Below are 24,626 nucleotides of genomic sequence, written 5' to 3'. Positions count from 1 at the left end.
GTGCACGTGTATATGTATACACAGAAATGTACGAAATGTAAAAGAGAGAAAAGGGATAAAGAATATGTGAATGTACTCACTGCATCAAGACTGTCCGTGACAATTGAAATCAATGTATATACGTAGATTGTAAATATCTTAGCGGATGAAGATATATATTTGAATAAAAGTAAGTACAGAGAAGAAGATAATATTTGAAAATAGACGAAAAAAAAATAACGGATAGGTATTAGACTCGTTGAAACATTGTATGTTGATAAAACAACACAATTGTGGAGAAAAATAATAAAACCGGTGAACGTCACCGCGAATCCTCGTAGATTGTGCGTTTGCTAATTTTCTGCCTTTTACCTAATAAGTACACGGTTACGCGGGAATTCCTAACGACGAAAAATCTGTGATTTTCCAGGAAAGCATTGCTACGAATGCGATATACCAGTGAAAAAGTATGTCTACGAACGTAGTCCCAACTATGCTCGATGACTACAACGACGACGATAACAACGGCAAATCTGGCGTAAAATATAAATCGTAAATGCCGCCAAAAAATTCCCTCTAAAGCAGCACGTTCTTCTCTCTCACCCAAACCACTCTCGTATCTCAACCTCCTCTCGCACATTCACATACTCACACTTTTCTATCCTTTGCACTACTACCTAACACGATATTTCTCCTTGTCGGAAATCGATTCGAACTTTTTCCTCCCACCATACCTTTCCCCCTTCCCACTTGTTCGTTCTCTCGTTTAGGTCTTTAGTCCGATAATACTGACAATTGTACGTTTTTATTAAGTACGAATCATTCTAATGACTATCAAAAACGAAAATCCTTTGTAAAACTTTCGAAGATAAACACAAGTGAAAAAGTGAGTGAAGATAGACAATTTTTTCTCGTATTTTTTCGTCGTCTTCTATTCATGTTTTCGATTTAATTAAGAGATACCTGAAAACGTAAGCTGCGTGCAACGGATTATAATGAAAGTATAAAATATTGAAGGGAGGGATATTCCCGCATTTGTCTCTTCGTGGCTCTGACTCTTCCGTCCCCCTTCTTTCTGTAAAATAATTTCATTTACGAAGTTAATAGCAAATCATTTGATGAAAGAGAGCGATAGAACGAGAGAGAGACAGAGAGAAAGATAGAGAAATCATTCCCGTTTTTTTTTCTCCGATGGACAGGAAACACGACTGGATCGGATCGAAAGAGTCAAGTTTAATACTCAACAAAATGCTTCCAGCTTTGTCAGAGGTGAAGCTTGACGCGTAAAAAGGGCATAGCGGAAGGGAGGTTATCGGAGTAAGAGGGGAGGTGTGCAAGGCCGAGCTTTTAATCGTCGTCAGCACTTTCTCTTTCTCTCTTTCTCTCTCTCTCTCTCTGTCTCTTTCTACCTCTTTCTACCTCTTTCTTTCTCTTTATTTTTTTTTGCTACAATTTTTTTGTTTTCGTGCGTCGCTGCTCGCACACGTACTATTCGTCGCGTGCGTGTGCACTCAGGCTCGAGGAACAGTGTCGGAATTCACTTTAACGGACCTTAGTAATTACCTAGCACGTTGAGTCCTTCGCTTATTTGCTTTGACTCTGATTAACCTTCCTCGTGATTTTACGTTCTCTACGAAGGAACCGGAAAAATCGTTGGAACTTATAAAAACGTGATTATCCACGTCCTGTTCTACATGTTATATAATTTTGTCTTTTTGTTCTTATACATTCCATTCCATTCTCCCCTAGCCTTTTTTATTCGTAATGCTCGTTAACATGCATCTAGAATATTTTCGTGCGTTGGAATTTCAAAAAAAGTTATAATGTTGAGAATTTTTATAAAACCATAGGAGGAAGGGCAGAGAACAGCAGAATGTGGGAAAAATAATTTTTCACCATTTAAACTCAACTCGACTAATTGAAATATAAATGATTAAGTAGCCGCGAATACTTGAAAAATGAATTGCTGACGTAGGTTAGTAAATTTTACGTATATAAATATGTATATACATACATATATTTCTACCCGTCTACGTGCGTATATGTCATACATATATATATACGCTTGCATAATATTATATACAATTATTATACGCACAGAGACCTATGAAAAGGGAGTTTTCCTTTGTTCAAAGTATTTGCAACAGTACTCCTCGGTACGATGTAACCATCCTCTCAAGCGGCTCAAAGTACAGACGAGATTTAACAAGAAATATAGAAAAGTATAGGAGATAGCTACGCGTTAGTTCCTCTAATATATATACTACATATATATATGTATGTATGTAATTGTATATACATATACGACGCATATACCTCACCTATGTTTACATATGTACGCGTTTTAGGTACTACGTACGTAATAAGAGCGGATAATATGGCGGTCGAGCAGCCAAGGAAAATGCTTTTAGCGCGTTCACGAATGAATTACGCGAGCTTATTAAAGCGCTTCTTCTTTCCTTCGTACCTATCTCACCGGACAAGCGTGAACCAATTGTGTGTTGAGAAAGAAGAAAGGCCGTTTGGAAAACGGTTTCTTTCGTTTGCTTCCCCGTAGAAAAATTTCTCTTTCCTCTTTCTCTTTTCTATCATCATCATCATCATCATTATCATCATCATCATCATCATCATCATCTTCTTCTTTTTCTTCCTTTTCTATTTCTACTTCTATTTCCTTCTTATACTATTCTTTTCTTTTTCTTCTTTCTTTCTTTCAGGCGCTTTGCAAGCTTTCTCTTTCTCCTTCTCTTTCTTTTTCTTTTTATTTGTCTTCTTCTTTTTCTCTTTTTCTCTCGCTCACTCTCCTCTCGTATCTACGCAGCGTTTCTTTTCTTTCGCAAAACTCTCTCACACACACGAAAAGGAAACCAATTACGCTCTATCCCAGCGCCTTTCTCCTCCCACCTAAGAGGTACGCTTTTCTAGCAATTCTTTTAAATGTTCAGTCGGTCGACTGTGCCATTGCCATTACGACTTTTTTCTTTTACAAACAATATCATTTCATGAATCGCTACGTAAAACGTTAACGAACGAAACCAATAGTTATCAATTGAATATACGTATGTATGCATATATATAGAGTGTATTCTGAATAAAGGTAATTTTATATGCAAAAATTAGACGATACAAGGAGTGTACCATTTGTTCTTTTTTTTTCATTTAAATTATAAAATTAAAGATTTTCCTCTACTAATAAATTTATTATAATCGTAAAAAGGAACTCCATTTATAATTAAATCCATTTCTTTACAATTTTGCGTTGATTTGTTTTACATAATTTAAAATCGGAATTTGCTTGTATGAAAAGAATACATGGTAAGAAATATAGGTACAAGTTATAAAAACATTTAAATTGCATATAGGCGGATAAAAGAAAAATAATGATATTTCAGAAAACCAAAATCGGTTTTATTATAAATATAAAAATCGGTATAATCCTTTTTCCCTATTTCCTGCCCTCACTTTTTATCTGCATCGAGAACATTTGGAAATCGTTGTCTATGACTTTCGGCTGTTGCTGTTACGTTCACGACCACAATTCGATTGACAGAGACGTACTAAAATAAAAAGATATAAGTCGTTTGGCCGAAAACAAAATGTAAACATTACAAAGGACAATAAATACGAAAACATTAATTAAAGTATTCGTAGCTGATAAAAAATTGAAGAAACAATTCAATATACGTGTACTTGACAACATTTTGAAATACGATTTTTTTGAATACGAAAATAAATGTTATCCTATTATTTATTGACCTAATTTAAAACATTGCTCAATTATACCACTGATTCGTGTATATCAGAGATACATATACATATTTTTATTATTATTATTAACGATTAATCGTAATTTTAACTAACTTATCGAAAATGAAATCAAATGATTTAGATTTGTATAGGTAATCAAAATTCTATTTCAGCAAATATCTATCGAGTTATCTATAGAACCTACTCTCACACTTTTTTCTATTTATAGTGTATTATCGCGGCTCCTAAGCTGCGTGCAACAGTAGTGAAGGAGAGTCCCTCGTTCGAAAATTCACGGGGTCGGAGTCCCGTTATCGCAGAACCACTGGGAGAGAATGTGCATATCAGCTTTGTGGTCAGATAAGGGTGATTTCGCGCGAGTTGGAGAGAGAACGAAAGAGAGAAAGAGAAAGAGAGAGAAATTCACGGTGCAGAACAGCCGAGAAAATTATGCGAACCACCGTTGAATCGGCTCGTACACGAACACGAGTTAGATACCAATGATTCCCGGTGTTTGGCGAGTTCGATGGAAGGGAGAAAATCGACGTCCCTTCTGTGATTCTTGGTTTTACACTCGGTCGAGCGAGAGAAGGGTGTGTTGTGAGAAATGAGAGAGAAAGAGTGAGAAAACGAGCATGTGTTATAGCTTGATGCGAAAAACTGTAGAAAGAGGGGAGTTGAGGAGATGAGGGTAGAACAAGATAGGAAGAGTAAGTAACCGTGAGTTGAAAAAGGGGAAAGAAAGGGATGAGGTTGAGAAAGATAGAATGAAAAAGAGAGAGAGAGAGAGAGAGAGAAAAGAGAGTAGAATAAGAACGTGTTGCAAACTAATGCGTTACGATCTCAATGAGAGAAAAAGGTTTCCTGTGGTATGAAATAAAATGAGAAGAAAGGGAAGAGCATAAAGATTAAAAGAGGAAAAAAATTTGGAAGAACGAAAGAGAGAGAGAAAGCATGGAAGGGGGAAAGAGAAAAAAATATATAGATATATAGCAAGAGAGAGAGAGAGAGAGAGAGAAAGAAGAATGAAGGGAAATCATCAAAGAGGATCGAGCTAAATGGCCGTGGAAATAGAAGTGTTTTTTACGAGGTTACCCAGCACTCGGAACTCGGAGTGGACTCGAGCCCTCGCTCGCTTGCATTTCGCTACCCCTCCGGGAGTTTATGATCGCTCATTCGAACCCAGCCTGAGCATACTCGCATGTGCGCCAAAGCAGTATCCCATCTAACAGAGAAACTCAGGTGAGGAAGCATTCGTGGTAATAAAAATAACGCCCGTCTCCTATCCTTTTCCTTATCCCTTTTTTCGTCTTTATCTCTCTTTCTCTCTTTCTCTATTTCTTTTCTTCTATCTCTTTCTACGCACAAAAGAAAAAAGGAGGAATAATCAATTTTAAATAGAAACGGACGTAGTAGATCTCTCCGTGATTATGAAAAAATCAAATCTTCTATGCGCATATTACGGTTAATCCTTCTTTCAAAAATTTTCGTTAATTTTATAAAAGATACACAAGAAAATAAAGAAACTAAATATATAGAGAAAAAAATAGGGAATATAAAGGGATGGAAAAGAAATGAGATATTATCATGTAACCCTGAGGATCTTTTATACGAGAATATTTTCTGTTTTGTTCAGTGAAATTTTCATGAAATCGAAAGAAAGAAAGAAAGAAAGAAAAAAAAAAAGATTCGCGACACGTTAACCGAAAGGTCGCGTTGTTCATTTCCTGCTAATATTCATTCAGTCTCGGCCTGTATAAGGGGAGAGATAGAAATGCACTTTTATTACGACGCTGCAAAACCACCGGGCCGAGGAGGAGAAACGAATTCAGCGGCTCGCGTTGTCTCTTCTTCGTTTCTCTCTCTTTCTCTCTTTCTATTTTTCTCTCCCAACAGTATTTTTTCCCTTTATATCCTACCTATTCCCCTTTAGCCTGTAACCGTGCACTTTTCTCATCGTAAAATTAGTTCTTTTCCAATGAAAAAGCTTGTTTCTATCAAAGTTTGTCCGACCCTTTTTCCACGTAGATTACTCCAAAGCAGATGTTCTTTCTCTTTTCTTCTTTATCTTTATCTCTCTCTCTCTCCCTTTATTTTCTTCTCTCCCTTGGTCTCCCTTCAAAGTTATTATAGGATATAACGAATTTGAATTATAATTCGCATGGTAAATTGCTGAAGAGATGCTGCAGCCACCGCAATACTAAATTGCATGTATATACATGAAAGACGAGCTTTCTTTTTTCCTTCTCTCTCTCTCTCTCTCTCTCTCTCTTTGTCTCTCCCTTTCTCTTCTCTCTATTTCTTCTCGTCAGACACTTGTTCAGAAATGAAGAGAGACGAATCGATGAAAACATCGAAGAAACTCGTCTCTGAGGATAGCGTGCATCGAAGAGCCTCGATTTTACGCGCTTTGTGTACGTAAACGAGACAAAGCGACGCCTTGCTGTGAACTTAACACGTTCCTAATATTCGAGATAATAGGATGCCTGTGCTCTGTGCTATGACACGTATATATAATCACGCATACACATAGGCACGCACGCAGACGCGTATGTACGCACACACAAAGATCTCTCTATGTTCCTAGGTATATCTTGAATACATGCATATATATATACATTTGATTCGCAAAAGCACGTAGATTTACCGTTTCCACAGTTAGCTTCAACGAGAAGCGTATTTATGCGTGCGCGTTAACAATGTGTGCGTTAAACCGATGGAGAAAGCGAGAGACGTTGCAAAAACGAAGATTTATCTAGATGCCTCCAGCATACCACTGTAGACCGAAGGAAATGACACTTATTAACTCGACTTCTCGAGGCTTTTAGCCATCGACTTCACTGAAATACGAGTGGGTAGAAATCAAATTTGTGAAAAGACAGAGACGAATGGCATAGCTATCCTTCCACTTCCTATACTTCCTGTCTGTATGTCTGTCTATTTCTGTGTCTATCTCCTTCTCTTTCTTTCTATGTATCTATCTGTCTATCTATCTATCTTTCTTTGTTTCTCACTTTCTCTCGGTTGGTTTAATCCAATACGAGATCTGGTCGATGCGGTCTGACCAAATAAGAAAAGTGAATTTCTTTCTATTTATTCGTCTATTCATTTATCGAGATAGAATAAAAATTTCTATTTTTGTTCTCTCTATTTTATCAAAAGTATACAAAACTATTGATCTTTTCCCCACGTAGGTGTGAATTGAATTCTGCGTTTCTTGGCCATTAAAGAATAAAAAGCTTTCCTTTTATTTAATATTTATTTAACGAATTTAATTTAATATCATCTTTGATATTCATACCATATAACACGTTGACATTTATTTTATTAGAAACTTAATATTAATTTATATCAGTTCTATTTTCTCAATCCTTACTGATTCCCTTTGCGTGTACAATAAATTTTCTTCCATCTCCTTATCTCTCTCTCTCTCTCTCTCTCTCTCTCGTGATCTCCCTCGTGTTTCGTGCCATTATCGAGTTTCGAGTCTTCCGAGAGTTTCGGCGAGCTTTCAAAGTGGCGACACTTCGATCTTTCGACAGAGAGAGAGAGAGAGAGAGAGAGAGAGAGAGAGAAAGAGCACTATGCCGGTGTTCTGGTCGAAACGAACTCTTAAAGCCGCCAATTAAGTCGGAAGGGTGGAAAGTCCGGTTTCCCCGTACGCTATTCTTCGACGCACTGCGGTTCCTTTACAATGTACCTGTCGTAACTGGAATGGTGACTCGACGAACGAGCCACTTTGCTTTCGATCGTGCGAATGAGCTTTCCAACCTTTTGCGAACGGTCAACTTTGACTATTGCTCGCGGTTACTTTACTGGTAATTACCAAAACTGCTTGTTACTTCACTGCCTAAGTTGATTAGTAAGTAAATGTTTACCTCCGTTCGCGTGTATGTATTTCTCTGTAAAAGAGAGAGAGAGAAAGAGTAGTCTCGAGAATATTTGTACGAAAAAAAAGATAAATAAATAAGTAAAAGCGATACAAAAGAATGAATTGTTAATAATTTAAAAGTTTTTTCTCACTTCGTGAGAAATAAAAATAAGTTTTGAAATAATTACTTGTGTTTACGAAAAAGAATTAGAAAGAAAAATGTAGTAATAGAAGGAAATAAGAGGGATTAGTAATAGAAAAGTTCTTTCTTAGAAATTAGTACGAGGATTTGAATAAAGCTAGGCAAAGTTCTACAAAGCATCTAGGAAATTATTCGCGAATTCTGGTCCTCGCGTAAATGTCACATAAGAGAAAGAGAAGGATAGAGAGATGGAGAAACAGACAGGTAGGCAGATAGACTAAGTGAGATAGAAAGAGAAAGAACGTACGATGTTTGAATTCACGAAGACAAACCGTGACTTATGCAAAGGTGCGCTGCCGTCTCTGAAAATGTGATACGACGAGTGGTATCTGCATAAGCAGATATGATAACGCTAGTGAGTAGTACGCGAATATGTCGGAACTTTCTTGTACCGTATAAGTGTAATTATACACTTATATAGTTATATATAATATATATATATATATATATAAGTGTAAGATAGGTAGCGCTGTATTAAGGAAATTCTTGACAAGTTAGAAAAATGTTAACGAAAGAGATCAAATTAATGAGAAAACAAGAGAGAAACAATTTTTTTGCAGAGAACAAAATGAAAGAAAAACGAATACAAAAAATAAAATAATAATAAAATAAATAAAATAGGAAAGAGAGGTTCTCAACGTCCATTGAATAATAATAGGAACATCCTATTTACCTTAAATCCTGGCCAAAACGTCTAGTCTTCTTCGTCCAGGAAACGAGGCGCCATTCAAAGCGAGTACAAAACGTTGGAACGTTCGGTGAGAATAAGACTGGAGGAAAAGGGGAAACGCGGAGACTAATTTGTCTATCCGAGTACAATTGAGAAAAGGATGGTGGAAAGGTCCGCCGTTATGTGGCACGGTTGAGTGTGCATTAGGTCGAGACTGAGAAGGAGATGGAAAGAGATGGAGGGTGAGAAAGAGATAGAGAAAAAGATAGAGGGAAAATGAATGAATGAGAGAGAAAGAGAGATAGAAAGCCATTCATGAGTCCTTCCGACGTTACTACCACGATCATCATAATCCACCCCTCGACGTTGTTTTCGCACGGGTTCACGACAGATTCCCGAGCGACCTTGGTGGATTAAGGATCTCATTCTCTTCCATTTCTTCATCTCTCTTTATCTCTTTTCTTCCCTTTAAGATCCAACGAACTCTATACTATATCTCTTCTTACATTCTTGGATATAAAACGGTAAAAAACAACCTACTTAAATGGATTTTCCGGCATATCGACTAAATTTGATTTCACAAATCGTAGGACAACATTTAACTCTAGAAACTTTTACTTTTTCAATTATCGAATGAGATTACGAATGAGATCAGTCAAGGATTAACTATTAATCTATGATATTTGCTAACCTGTCCGTGGTGCACCCAGGATACTGGAGTGGAGCAGCAGGAAGCACGTCAGCACCAATGGCCGTTTCATCTTCGATCTAAAAGAAGACACAAATTGTTCCTTACAAATAGTTCGTAGTAAATATTAATTTTAACATGACTTTATGCATACGATTAAATAGTATAAAAAATAGTTGTTATTTATTATAAGAGAGGATTCTTCTTTCCTTTTTTTGAAAACGTATATTATATATACCGATGGGAAAATATTTCGTCGATCTTTCTTTCCGATTAGCTATGGAAGTCGATGGTTATTGATGGATCATTCTTAAGATATATATCTCTCGTTCATCGAAATTGATCGTTCCTTCTTTACGAGTCAATCGGAATTCACCGTCAAAGTCCATTACGGAGTTTCACGTAAGATCGTAAGATCGAATAGAATATTCTATACCAAGTTTAAGTCAAACTCCATCTTTATGGTGAGACTAATCGGTACACCTTTTCGTAATACCGTTAAAACATCGCATTTTCTTGAAACAAAAAAACCATTTTTCTCGATGTAATAATCCCCCATTTAATGAACTCGATCAACATTGTCCCATCGATCCAAAGTTCATACTTAACAAAAGGATCATAATCGGCGAACGTTTGGCTCGTAAACATAAAATTTAATGGATGAAGGGAATACCCAGAGAGTGAGAGGACGATAAAAAGGAAAAAAAATGAAAAAATAAGCTAAACGAAAGAAAACGAGAGAGAGAGAGAGAGAGAACAAGAGATAGCGAGACAGTGAGTAAGAAAGAGAATGGGTGAATGAGAGAGACAGCTAATGGAGAAAAATGGTGTAGAGCAATGTGGTAGAGGAACGTAAATCTAAAAGGAGCAAAGAGAAGATAGAGGAGGAAGAAGAGGAGAAGGAGGAGAAGGAGGAGGAGGATAACACGCATCGACGCGGCCATCTCTAACGTTAGAAACCATCGGAATCGTGTACCATCTTTCTCCCTCTCCTTCTTTCTCTCTCTCTTCCTCTCTGTGGTTCTCGAGGAATATAACCGTTCCTGTGCTCCAGCGTGCAAAGGAATGGTAGCGAGAGAATAGAGTAGAAGAATGTATGTGTATACTATACAGAAGGATAGGGTGAGATCGTTGTATAGTTCTCGGTTTCGTGTCAGCGTGCGTGGAATGTAATACGGTGGCTGGTAGCGTCACATGGGCTATTTAGAAGGAACTATCATGACGTCGAGGGTGAAAGAGAAAGAGAGAGGGAAAGAAAATAAGAGGGTTGTGAAAGAACCGGTGCAACATTTTCTGATGGAAGAGAAGAGGACGACTAGATGCCGAAGGCGATGTGTTTCTTCTTCTTCCGAAGAAGATCCTTTTCCAACTTCTTCGTTTCTCTTTTCTTTCATTTTCTTTCTTTCTTTCTTTCTCCCTTTATATCTTTCTATCTCCCTATTTTTTGTTCTCTTTCCTTCTTCTTATTCTTCTTCGTAATACTCTTCCTCCTTCTCCACCTCTTCTCTTTCTACTTCTTCTTTGCGTAGCATCGTCTACGGTCTATACGAAGGAGTTTTTTTCCCCCGTTAGCCCCTTCCCATTCTTTTCTACCTCTGTGCTCTTCTCTTTTTCCTCATTCACGAAGGATGAAGGGGAGTGAAATGTTGCAGATACAGCTAGCTCGAGAAGAGAAGAGTAGCTTCCAGAAGAAGAGAAGAAAGTATTCGCTCGGCCGGTTAGCAAGCCTTCTACTTCCTCTTCCTCTTCCTCTTCCTCTTCCTCTTCCTCCTCCTCCTCCTCCTCCTTCTCATCCTCATCCTCCTTCGCCTTCATATCCCCCTATTTCCTCATCTCCTCTATTTCTTTCCTTTCTTCGTGCTTGCGAAAAGCCAGACCATTGACACCGGATGCTCGGCCCGGCCATTGTTACCGCGACGGGCTAATAAAGAAAAATAAAGGCTCCTTCGTGGATATTAGCTCGGTTCTCTCACGCTCTTAGGATGCCAGACCTGGCATCAAGAAGAGCCCGCGGGCAAAAGGAAGATGGATAGTGAAAAAGAAAAATAAAAAGAAAAAGAGAAGGAGAGAGAGAATAAGAGAAAAATGCAGCAGACATTCAGCTTCGCAGCTTCCTCGATGCTTTTTTAAACGGCACGCGTATTCCAAGAATAAATGCGGAACACTGTCTTTTCAATATTTATTTGTAAACTGCCATCGGATTTAAAGGTATGTATTTATATGGAAACACAATTATCTTGAAATTCGATCTCAATAATTTAAAAACAATAAAACATTAAAACTTGAATAAATTGAAGGAAAACAGCTGATGGATGCATGGTTTAACGTATTTAATAGCCATTTAGCTAAACAGCTTTCTTATTGTTAGTGTACTCCAATAACACAAGCAGAACGATTCATTAATTATTAATTAGCTTTAAAGTTTCCTTTCTTACATACCACACGTGTTTTAAAAACACATACAGAGCGATGTTTTCCTTTGTATAAGATTTTTCAAGTTTCAATATTGAATATAAAAATATAAATAAGAAGGAATTGCAATAATAACGAACGGTCATCAAGAAATTCGATTGTTCATTTGAAAACGATAAAATACTAATACCGATAATGCTTGAATGGATTGTAGCATAAAAGCTGATAGATGTTTGGATTAACGTAGTAATCCTTGAATCCTTCGAGCAACGATACTAAGGAGTATGACAATAGTCCGTACCACGTAGTACTGTTTGACGATCAGGATACATCAGAAGCGAAATAGCCTTGTTGCCATATATAGTTAATGATACAACGCGACATTCGCGAGCGCGTATGCGTACGTCCGTAAGGGAGATGTGGACACGGGATCATTGTACGTGCATGGTGCTTAATGTCTCGAGAGACAGAACCGATCCTGCGGACAATGGCGCGTGGAAACGCGTACGGGTGCTTTGGACAGTACTCCCTTCGTCTCCTGAGCGAAGTGTACGAGCTTATGGGAAAGCTTACATACATATAAACCTAAATCGTTAAATGGGAGGGACAATAACGAAGACAGAGAGAAAGAGAGAGAAAGGGAGAGATAAACCGTAGGAAATAATTTCTGTTCGATTTAGCCGTGAACATGGAACAGGTCATTACATGCATATAAACTTAAATCGTTAAATGAAAGGAAAAGAGAAAGAGAGAGAGAGAGAGAGAAAGAGAGAAACATGGAAGGAAATAATTTTTGTTCGATTAATCCGTGAACATGGAATGAGTAAAGATAGCGAATAAATGAAAATTGAATGATAATTCAACGAAGAGATGAAAAATATTGCGATGATAATAGAACAAAAAAATTAGAGTAAATCAAGACAGAAGTTTCAAGCATTTTTCGAATTCTTATCTACATTCCAATATCGCGGAACACGATAACAACGTCATCGAAAAAACGATCGTATTACCAATTTTAAAAGGAACTAACTATATCGTAGAAATGAATTAGTGTATTTGCGTCGCGTCGGTGAATGCCCTATGCTCCTATCTGGTAATCTAATAAAGTGTGTTGTTTAGAGATGATTTTCGTAGCGGGCGGTTTAACTAACGTTAATTCTCGCTAATACTGTTTTAACGAATAAATGCCGTTTGTTATCTCTTTCTCTCTACGTAGATACGGGAACGTCAGTAACCACCAACACTACCAATATTATCACCACTACCACTACTACTATACTACCTACTACTGTTTTCGATGAAAGTGGCCGCAGAGGAGAGTACTTTGGAGTGCAAAGAGGGATTTTAATTTGTAGATAATTACCGAGTGAGCTCTCGCTTTCAAATGAATCGTTCCATCCACGAATGTAGCGAGTGGTGGATTAAAAAGGGTAAGGAGGACGGGACGGGTTAGGAACCGAGGGTGGAAATGATGATCAAAAATAATATCCCAAAGATACTTGTGAACGGCTAGGGAGATTTAATAGTAATCGATGTATTGAACGTTCGTTCCCTCCCTCACATCCCTGATAAATCATACAAAATTAGACGATTTAGATACGAGCCGATACCGAACGAGTAATGACGATCGTTTAATTGCGTTTGAAAGCAAGAGAGAAGAGGAAATAAAAAGAGGAAAAGGAAACATATAGAGATATAGATTACAGAGACTCGGCAAATTGAAACGGTACGGCATGCAGATTATTATACCGAAATTATTTGGACGATATGTATTTGTATATATTTTACACGTATATTAACTTGACTCGTAGTGGAGTCAATCGATAAATTTTGTTTACGTCAAATAAATATTTTCTCATTTTTATTATTAAGTTTTTCTTAAAAGCGTGACTTACGGTATGCAGTTAAAGAAAAAGAACCAAAATATACTCCAGTATAATTCGTATAAAGAAATTAATTCGAACGAATGCTATAAAAATGAGTAAATTAAAATAGAAATCAACTTTATACGATCTCATTTATTTACGAATATTCAAAAATATGGAATGAATAAGAGAGACAGAGAATGTGGCCATTGATCGCGAATTAATCGATTTCCTTTGTATTTATTGTTATCATCGATACCGATGTCGGCCGATACTAGATCTCATTAACGATCGAAAAACTCGAGACAGAACGTGTTCATTAATTTTAATGGCACGTTGGTATAATGATTCCAGGCGTACGTATAGCCACACCTGATTTACACGCATGTAAATTTGGTAAATGCACCGATTACGCGAATACATCCGCCGATCTCGATTCTTTTCCACCTCCCTCTCAATCACCCTCCACCTCTTCTTCCTCTCCCATCCGTTCGTTTGTTCTTTACGATTAATTCACTTTACGATTTAACATGATACGTGTATAACATTCTGATCTTGCATTTATATTTGAACAAATATAGAGAATTATGAATGATAAAAATTTTTGAAGATATTTAAATACGTTAATATACATATATAAATATAAAAAAAATCGAAGAGATCGAAGAGATTGAAATAGATCGAAATAGATAGATAGAGAGAGAGAGAGAGAGAAAGAGAAAGGGAAAAGAAATTCGTTAAATATACGATAATGCCTGGTTCTGTCATTATTGTTCCGCTAAAATATGTATAAATTTCGATAGAATTTCAACGCAATCGGAGCCGTGCTTCGTTTTAAAATTATCTTATCGTTGAATACAATTCACTAAAGAATGCAATATGAAAGAGAAAGAGAGAAGCTTTAAATTACTGCCATTGATTAATCTTTGCCTGCGAAATAGCATAAATGACGGCATTAAAATAGAGAGAGCGAGAGAGAAAGTCTCTGATTTTTGAATCCATAAAGCGAGATCATCTCTGAATAATGCCTCTAGTATCGTTTGAATGTGTGTATGTGTGTGTGTTGAAACCTTCGGCAACTATCGACATAGGTAAATCTGCATGGATGAATTTGTGTTCGTGTATGGGGACAGTAAGTATGTGTGTGTATACGTGTGTATATAGATGTTCATACTGAAAGCATCTTTGTCGATCATAGCCGTTAGTATTATAGTACATATATACGTAGATGTAGCTGTGTAATTTCAGTACAGAGGTATCATATACGAGCGTACACGAAGCGAACGGATTGAAATCTGAACATCGATCGAGACAACGAATTCCACACTAGCTCGATGGCACGTACGAAAAGGCAAGAGCGACACTGCGAACAGGAATACCTAAATGCCACGAGAATCCGAAATTTTTGTCGTCCGATACGGAGAATACCGTACTGGACACATGCATGTAGATACTACGCACATGTCTGGTATTCAATTAATCCTTACAGAAGAGGAAAAAAAGAAGCACAGTGATATATGCATACATATATACGTAAAGAGAAAGAAAGAGAAAGAGAATGAATTTATATGTATCTAAATTTTCTATATTATAATTTTCTATATTATATATATACAATAGTATAATAAAGTATAAAGAACAAGAGAAAGAAAGAGAGAGAGAAAAAAAGGATAGATATCTTTACCTATATTTATAAATATATAGTATATAAAGATCGATGCATATTAGATCCATCTAACGAGGTTATATTGAAATTTGATCCATCTTTAAAGTCTTTTTACTTTTCTACAAGTATATTCATAATTATCCATTCTTATCTCTTCTTGTACTCTGAAAATGAATGTTTTGATAGTCGTGCTGTTTTATCGGATCTAATCTAAGGATCAAATAATAATTTCACATTTTAACTATTTGCTTCTTATATAAATTCATTTATTATCTAATTGAAGTATGTAATTATATCTTTTTTCCTATTTTAATTGGTCAGTTTAATTATTTCATACAATAACTGATATTTTACGAATTAACAAATTTCACTAATTAATGTTAAAAAACATACATATTTATAAATTTATATACAAGTATTTAGATTTACCATATTTTCATTTATATTGCTATATGTATATGGTATAATAAAGTATAATGACAAAAAACTATACGTTGCTATATTTATAGATATATTATACATATATAAAAATATATGTATCTATATCTACGTACCTACATGCATTCCTATATAGGTATAAAAATAAATATCAAATGGATGATCAGTCGATAATAAACAAATATTCTTTGAAAGTATTTCATTAAAAAAACTGATATTGATGTTACAAAGCGGTGATTAATTAAACGAATAATTATTTTTATTGCAATCTCTTAAAAATCTCTGATCGTACTTATCCTCGTACGATCCTCGTACTTATCCTTTAGCTCGCTTATCGTCCTGATCCGTTCCACGCTAGGCTCGTCCGATTAATGAAATTATATCCGGCTTTCACATCAAAACAGTGAACCGTGCAAGATTATAAAAAGCAATTTCACCACATTCTCCTCGTATCGATACTATCATGTATATGCTTACGTCGGAAGAAAAGGAGAGAAAAATGTGTCAACTCTCCAATCGATTAAATAGATTACCAATCGACAAACGTCTTTTTCCATCGAAGTAATTCAATGAGACAATTATATCGGAGATAATAAATTATTAATAAAATAATTACATCCTTTCAATGGAATAAAATCAAAGAATATAAGAACAAAAACCGACGAACACATACCAAGAGAGTGAGAGAGAGAGATAGAGAGAGAGAGAAAGAGAAACGAACAAAAGTTTTTGTACTTTTTTCTAGGTATTAACTAAACGAGAGACGAAGGAGGAAAGAAATAGAAAAAATGTTTCATTAGCGATTTTCGATGCATCGCTTTGTTCTGTCGTCGATTGTCATCTGCTGGTTCGCTCTATCTTGCCTCGCGATAAACTATAGGTTCCCATTTATTGCACTTTTCATGATGCATGCTCACTACTAGACAAACGCACATAGACTTACAATCACCCATACGGAATAACATTCTATCTATGGATACTTATGTACTACATTATTTAGTATATAATAGTATTTGTATATACACGATAAAGACATATCTACTTCGCATATATAACTGTGTATATAAACATATGTGTGTGTTGTGTGTCATATATGTATATACACATATAAAACATGGAAGTAATAGAAAAGAAAAAAAAGAACGGCAAACCCGCAAGTATGGTTTCGTTGAGAAGAAATAGGAAACGTGAAAGAGTAAAAAGAGCGAGGAAGACAAAGAGAGATTGTAGACAGATGCGTTAACTGATAATCGATAACTCTTCTCTCTCTCTCTCTCTCTCTCTCTCCCTCTATCTATCTATCTCTCTCTCTATCTATCTCTCTCTCTCTTTCTTTCTCACTCTCTTTCTCTCTTTGCTCGTATTACGGATAGAAAATATTGACGCGAGGCAACGACCATCGGGCAAGCGATATTAAACCGTTTCCACGCCCTGGATAAAATTTCCGTCCTATCGTGTTCTAGAACAGGAGTAAAATAACATTTGGATTCTAACGTTGCACGAATAAACCGTTTTCGCAAGAACTCCGATCATTTCCTCTCTTCTTCTCCCTCTTCCTTCTTACCCTCTTTCTCTCTCTCTCTCTCTTTCTCTGATATCTCTTATCTCTTTTATTTTTGCCTTATATAACACCAAAAATAAAAGCATTTGCGTAATTTTCATTATAATTATATAATAATTATAACTTTTAAACGCTCATTTTCACCTCGATCGCAATTTATGCAAACACTTACAGACTCGTTTTTTCGAGTGTACAAATAAAAAGTAAAAAGAGAAAGAGGGCGATTTTCAATGCACGTTTCTACGTACGTAGTACTCCACCGGTCATGTGTAATTACATGGAAAATAATTGTGCATGCTTAACTATAATATTAATGTTTAGCAATTATAATGTAGACTACATTATATTCACAAGTACACATCAAATGTTTCATTTAACAAATGGATGATTCAATGGCTTTGTAAACGAGATATATATGTATATAGATATATATATATATATATATATCGATGGATAGTATTCGATTATGAAAAAAGAAAACATTGATACAGGACAAATGGGAATCGGTTAAAAGGGAAGTAATGTTAGGTGTTCCGATTAAAAGGAAAAGAAAGATACGATTGGTAGCTGGCTAGAATGGCAAATGAAAACAGTTTGAATTGATAATCGATAGTACCTTTGAAACTATCGAACCTATAAAAAGTATTGACGATAGAAAAGACTTGAAATTTTAACTGGTAAAGATAGAGTGTTCTAATATATAAGTAAGAAAAATAGTCTAATTTGTTACTACAATTTACACATTCTTTTTTCTCTTTAATATTCTATGTTTCTCTTTTGTACTCTCCAATTGAAAAAAAAAAAAGAAAGAAAAAAGTATCGTTACAGGTCTCTTGAGTATTTAAACGTTAGTGTCGAAGACTTTAAAAACTAAGAATCTTAAGTGACTCTTAAGTGCAAGAGAGCGTACATGAGATCCTTAATAACGGTGTTACGTGTAGCGTAAGATAGAACAGGTGAAATATTTAACAGAAACGCTTAGGTAGTTTGTAGGTAAAGCTCGGAAATAACTTAATCACTTGATGAATTTTTGAAAGAATCTTATATGCGTTAAATCCCGAAGGATGGGAAAGAGAAGATAGGTAGATGCGTTAATACACTGGAGTCCAGGACGATACGAGCCGTCCGGAAAAGCTGCTAACTGGAATGGCGCATGGTTGTACGACGTCGAGCAAGAGCATGATCCTTCGTGAGCATGCAACAATCTGTGCGTGATAAATGATCTCGAACGGCCATTATGCGGTTGATTTGAGCAACGCTCATTCATGTGCAACGCTGCCAGAGTACTTCACTGTCTGTGCGAACGGACCATTCAGGGCACACAACTATAGTCGCATCGCAACTCTGTATTCTGCCACGGGTCCTCTTGTTTTAACCCTCTCGCCCTCTTTACCAACACTATTACCATGTAATCGTATACGTGAACAAACTCACGTACGAGTGAGGCGAGAGATTTATCAAGCAGGTTAACAACGCGGACGAGTAATAGAATCGGATCCCATTCCACAAAGCCCACTGTGTATTGCGTGTTTGCTTCACTGGTATATTCGATTCTAATCAAACTCTCTAAGCCTCAGGGAAATAATACATTTTCAGCTATCTAAGTACGTAGTGTACTTAGATAATAGATAATATTCTAAGCCTATTACAACGTTTCCTTGCTATTCTTGTTTGATACTTTACTTTTTTAAGCATCAACGAACCAAAGGATCTAACTTTTCTTCTTAAAATGATTATATTATATTAATGAGAAGTTATAAATTAAGTTAGTTTTAGCTCGAAACTAAGATAAAAAAAAAGTTAGTTAACTTTACGGCGCTGTAAAGATAAGAAAGTCACCCCTTTCGAAAGATTTATTATTGGCCTGGGCTCGTTGTAATAAACCTCAACGGTATCGATACAACACGTAATCGTTGAGCTTCGCTCGTTATGTTCACGTACGTGATTTATGCATTCACGTTCTTCGTTACAGCGGGATATTTTTGAAATTAGTCGTTACCGTACGCTCGTTCGCTTCTTCGATCGACGGATTGTATTCATTTTAAAGCTTGGTAAAATTCTTTTTTCGAATAAACGAATTTATTACGTATGGATATATCTGTACAAATCATAATATACATCGTTTCATTGTCTTTCAACAGAGGTCCCAACGAACGAGTTAACTTGCGATCAAATATACGTGTGTATGTAAATACATACATGTACATATCGTTATTGGCATATCATTTTATTATGAACAAATTCAGTGCACGAATCGTGTATATTCCCTATCCTTTATGTAGTACACCTCTTTTGAAGCATTACCAAGCTCTATTCAACCGAGATAATCGTTGAAACGTGCCTTGTAATGAAACGGGTTAACGAGAAGATAGAGAAAGAAAGAAAGAGAGAGAGAGAGAGAGAGAGAAAATAGATTCCATTTGTCAGATACGTATGGGGAGATATTTCGATCGTTTATTCGAACGAATTTTTGCCTAGCCAAAGTAGATGGTAATTCGATAAAATAAAAAAGAAAAAAAAGAAAAAGAAAGAGAAAAAGCAATATTCGACGAATATGTGATGAGCACTCTCGCGAAATAACATCGATTGTGTTCGCATACGATAAGATAACCGAGTGGCAAACGAATTCTCTACTCGTTGCATGTCCATTAACGCTAATCGATTCACGTAACGTTAGATCTTCGAAGCAAGCGAAACTATGTGAGCGTCATTACATATTTGTTCTACTCCCGTTGCGTTCCGTGCAGCCGAAACTCGAGGATGTCTCTCTGTAAGTAAATTAACTCGATACATTTCCGTAATTACGATTAATTATACATCCCACTAAAACGTTAACTGCCTTCTATTCGGACCATTCATCCAATTATCCGTAAAAATCAGTTCTTTTTTTTTTTATTGTATTTTATTATATTTTTATTTCGTTTTTTTCCTTTTTTATTTTTGTTAACCAAACAATAAAAAAATAAGTTCGGAATGAATCGATTATAAGTGACTGTCATTCGTTTATCGTTGACACGAGACACGAGTGTTTTACTAAATGATAAATAATTTGTCTTGTTTCTCAACGTTACAGAGCAGGAAAAGTTTATCTTCTAGTAATACGAGTAGGATTAAAACTGTAAGTAATGTCGAGTTGGTACCTATGCTTTAGTTCCCTTTCTGTTACTTTTACGATTGTTACTTGATGTTTCCTTTAACGATTGAAGCACAAAGCTCATAGAGCATCAAATAAGAGATCGAGATGCACTCACAGTAATTAAAACTAAAACACGAATTGATTTTCGATTCGAAACCGTTGTTTCTTTATCCAAAAAAGATTAATTTTTATTTTCCCTTTTTTTTTTTCTTTCTTTTTTAACGTTAAAATATAATAAATACACATATACGTATAATCCATGTTAATTATTATTAGAAATTAATTTACGTAAAAAGTTAGATAGCTTCGTGATCTTTGATTTCATCGATCTATTCGTACCTACATTGTTAATTAATAGAGAAGTGCATTGAGCGATTTAACGGGAAGCTTTCACAGACTTAACAGAGTAATACGAGAATAATCGATGAGGGTATGAAGGTATTAACCGTGTATAAGATGTGCGAGATAATTCTAGTCTCGTGTGTGGTAACTCGAGACGAAATAGAGAGAGAGAGAGAGAGAGAGAGAAGAGAAGTTTGCTGTGATAGAGAAAGATAGAAAGAGGTAGAGAGAGAAATGTATAGATGGCAAACGTCAAGTGGATACACGAAAGAGAGACAGTGAAAGTGAAGCGCCAACGTTACTCAACGAACGCGACAGAGAAACAAGGAGTTAGATGTTGGTATGCGTAAATCGAAACGAACGTCTGTGTGTAAATGTAGTAACGCTTAGCAAGGGAAAGAGAAAGAGAAGCAAAGAGAAGAGAAGAGAAGAGAAAGGGTGAATAGAGGAAAAGAGAGAAGAGGAGAGGAGAGAGGAAGAAAGACGAAAGCTCCTGCTCATAACGCGACCCCGTATCAGTTGATCCAATTTGACTCCCTCTGACACAGCGTACATCGAGGCTACGTACATACGTACGATAATACCTAACCCTAATACCCATCCCAACGCCCTACTACCATCCATTGGCATCGCCATCAGTGCCCTTCTACACAGGCTATATCATCCCATAGGCTAAAATTTCACTGTCATCACTACCTCGAATTATTATTCGTTAAAATGAACTTTATCGCGACTTTTCCATTCCCTTTACTACCACCCCCGTCACACATTACGCGTGCTTTTTCTTAAATTAAAAATCATCCCCCTATTTCCCAACCATCCTAGATAGTTTTCGACGAGTCACCCAAACGTAAATTACTCTCTCATTTTGTCTTCTAACGACAACGATTGAAAGCGATCGATAATATACGACAGTTGTGTCAAACAGGCACCTTGCAATATCCAAATAAGAATGTGGTTAACTGTCTGGAACTTGAAGAGTTCTTTTTTTTACTCGGTATAATCATTTTTGAGAAAGCTTACTTTTTGTATTATCCTTGAAAGTTTGTTACGTCATTATCGGAAATATCCTGTATACATAATAATGTATCAATAATATCTGTTATTATAATATACGAAAATAAATTCACAGCGGTTATGTTAATAATTGAATTTAAATAATAATAATTCTGAGATATTGATAATATTAAAATTGAATAAACACTATTAAACACTATCAAATAATAATTGAATAACAATTTACATATATATATATATATATATATATATATATATATATATAATTGTATATTTTATTAATGAAATAAAATATTTGTTTGCTCCTCGATTGTTCTTCGTTCAATACACTCTATTATTAACTTTGATTTAAATGCGTAAAATGTTAAACATAATGTGTAAAATTCGGTAATTATATGTATATATAATTAAATATATGTATATATAATTATATGTATATACAATTATATGTATAAATTTCAAAAAAACTAGTTTACCTTTAGAAGTTCGAAAGAATATCGTAGTATGGGCTATTCGCATGGCAATGGAGTGTAACGAATAAGAGATGGGAGTTTGGAGGACGTACAAATGATATCAATATGTATCCATTAAGACCTTTCCTCTCTTTACTCTTACCCTCTTTTTATTCTTGATCTCACACCGTCTCCTTTTCTTTTACGAGATAATGTTTAGGGGGTTGTCGTTGCTAAGCAACCGATTCCGCTTCGACGATTTCATTGCGGAACAACAGAAACGAACTTTTCCTATTCTTTCTTTATCTTCTTCTTTTTCTTTTTCTTTTTCTCTTGCTTTTTGATTCATTCACGTTATTCCTTTTCTCATTCTTCTTCCCTTTTCCTACGAACTAACTGGGGATCATCTGACATGCCTTTTTTATCCTATATCACGCGACCTTGAATCTAATTCGCTTCCTTGGCTTTTTTTTATCCTTCTAAAGCTTCTCATCGATCTTCTTCCAAGTTTTTTCAACGATATCTTTCGATCCAAATTGTTTTCCTCTGTACTTAATACCTAATTTTTATGTAAAGAAAAGGGATGGAAATATAAACAACCCTCTTGTAATTTGTTTTTTTCCTGAATATAAGTAAAGAAATAATCGCAAATGTCATTACGATTCGTTAGACGGTTTTGTTATTTCATAAAAATAACGAGATAGTCACGAATTACCCAGCGAGGGGTTTATTATACCTGGTCTATCTATTATTTATTTTCTTATATATTGGATTATAACATATAATCTTTTTGTTTTCTTCATTTGAAAAAAAAAAAATACATTTGATGGAATAAGACAAAATTTGTTTTCGTTCCAATCAAATTAATTTCTATCTACGAGAATATGTACACTAATATTTTTTCCTACAAATTGAAAATCCTTATTTCGTAAAAAGATCGATTTTTCTTGGAATTGAAAAACGAGAAGAAATAAAACGAAAAATAGAAAAGACGACTACCACCGATCTTCGTCAAAAGAGAAACAAAATGCGAGATGAAGTAAGTACATAACTAATGTAAGTAGTTGTTTCGCGATCACGCGATAGATTCCCACATTTTCCTCAGGCTTTTAGTAGAATTGCTTTTACCAACTGATTACGTAATTCGATAACACCGAAAGCGCGAGTATCAACGCGTTTTATACGATAGCATAATACTCTTGAGAATTCAACGGACTTTCATCATTCATTCTCACTCACTTACTCATTCACTTACTTACTCGCTCACTCACTCACTCATTCACTTGCTCTCTCTTTCTCGTACTTAAAACTTCACGTTTGATCGAAGAAAAACGAGTCAACTGATCGTTCCATATGCGGTCATGTTTTCTCGTAAAGGAATTCGAAGTGAGTTCAATAGAAGAGAGAGAAGAAGAGAAAAGTTTTTCTCCGGTGGCTTTTATTATTAGCTCTTTTTTCCTCCCTATCCTGGTGTAATCCACCACCTCTACCACTAACGTTAGCCAACTACGTTTGGAGAGAAAGTAACAAGTATTATTCTTCGTGGAACTTTAATTTGTCTTTCCCTGTTTAAGTAACGTTACTTATTTCTTTTGATCGTCCGAAAGAGAAAAGTAAAGGTATCCCTTGCGATCGAACCTCTTCCTTCCTTCCTTCTTTTCTTTCTCTCTCCACCCTTTCTTTCTTTCTTTTTCTTCTTTACTCTTCTCTTTTCGTCTCGTTTTCTCTTTTATTTGCTACCTTATCTCATTGCTAAAGCTTCCTTTCCTACCACCAACATTTGATATCTTTTACACACACACACATACATACATAAATACATATATATATATATATATATATCTATCCACCTACATAAAATATCTTTGAAACGCGGAGATGAAAGGGCCGACGAAACAAAACACACGATTCCTTTGAAAGATAAGTTTCCAATTACTTCGAGGTAGGAGAAAATCGAGCACAATATAAATGGCACGTACTGTTAGCGAGAAAAGTCGATTAACGCTAGCACAATTGCAAAGAAAATTTAATCGATCGATCGTAGCTCGTTAGTCGTCTCTCTTCCTTTCTCCCCTCTCTCTCACTCTCTCTCTCTCTTCGACGTTTAATGCGACATACGTGTAGTGTGTTCGTATAAAAAAAAAAGTCTAATCGCGTATCGCATTACGAGTTTCCTGCCACAACTCGTACTCGGATATTAGAGATCTCTGTTTAAGCCAGCCAACGTAGGCGTTTGATAATAACGCTTGCGCGAGCGACTTTGAAATAAGCAGAGTGGAAAATTGTCAGAGATCGCGTTTCGTGGACTCATGTGGCGTGATTATTAATTTAACAAGGGTTCGATAATCCAGACGGACCACCCGTACGTTACTGCTGCTGCTGCTGTTGCTGCTAGTCATCCGGTCATTATCCATACACATACACACATATATAAACAGAAACACGTGTACGCACATGAGTACGCGAATCGATCGAGCAACTCGCACCGTACATCGACTGCGATTACTCGACCGTTATATTAGCTGGACTGTCCTGATAGATTACTCGACAAACTGCGTACCCGACCTTTTCAAGATTTAA

The 24,626-nt window shown here is 35.9% G+C and overlaps 1 protein-coding gene across 1 annotated transcript in view; it reads right to left on the bottom strand.

The window, feature by feature from the left end:
• The window catches only part of LOC122519562, a 234,192-nt gene that overhangs the window by 97,643 nt on the left and 111,923 nt on the right, over positions 1-24,626 (bottom strand). The window contains exon 3 of the mRNA XM_043639091.1: positions 9,161-9,237. Coding sequence (XP_043495026.1) covers positions 9,161-9,230 — 70 coding nt within the window. The 5' untranslated portion in view covers positions 9,231-9,237. The remainder of the gene's footprint in view (positions 1-9,160; positions 9,238-24,626) is intronic.

The sequence above is a fragment of the Polistes fuscatus genome, unplaced genomic scaffold, assembly GCF_010416935.1.
Source record: "Polistes fuscatus isolate 324 unplaced genomic scaffold, CU_Pfus_HIC Scaffold3, whole genome shotgun sequence".
Taxonomy (NCBI): Eukaryota; Metazoa; Arthropoda; class Insecta; order Hymenoptera; family Vespidae; genus Polistes; species Polistes fuscatus.
The sequence above is the reverse complement of the archived record's forward strand: the minus strand, read 5'-3'. Positions and strand labels throughout refer to the sequence as shown.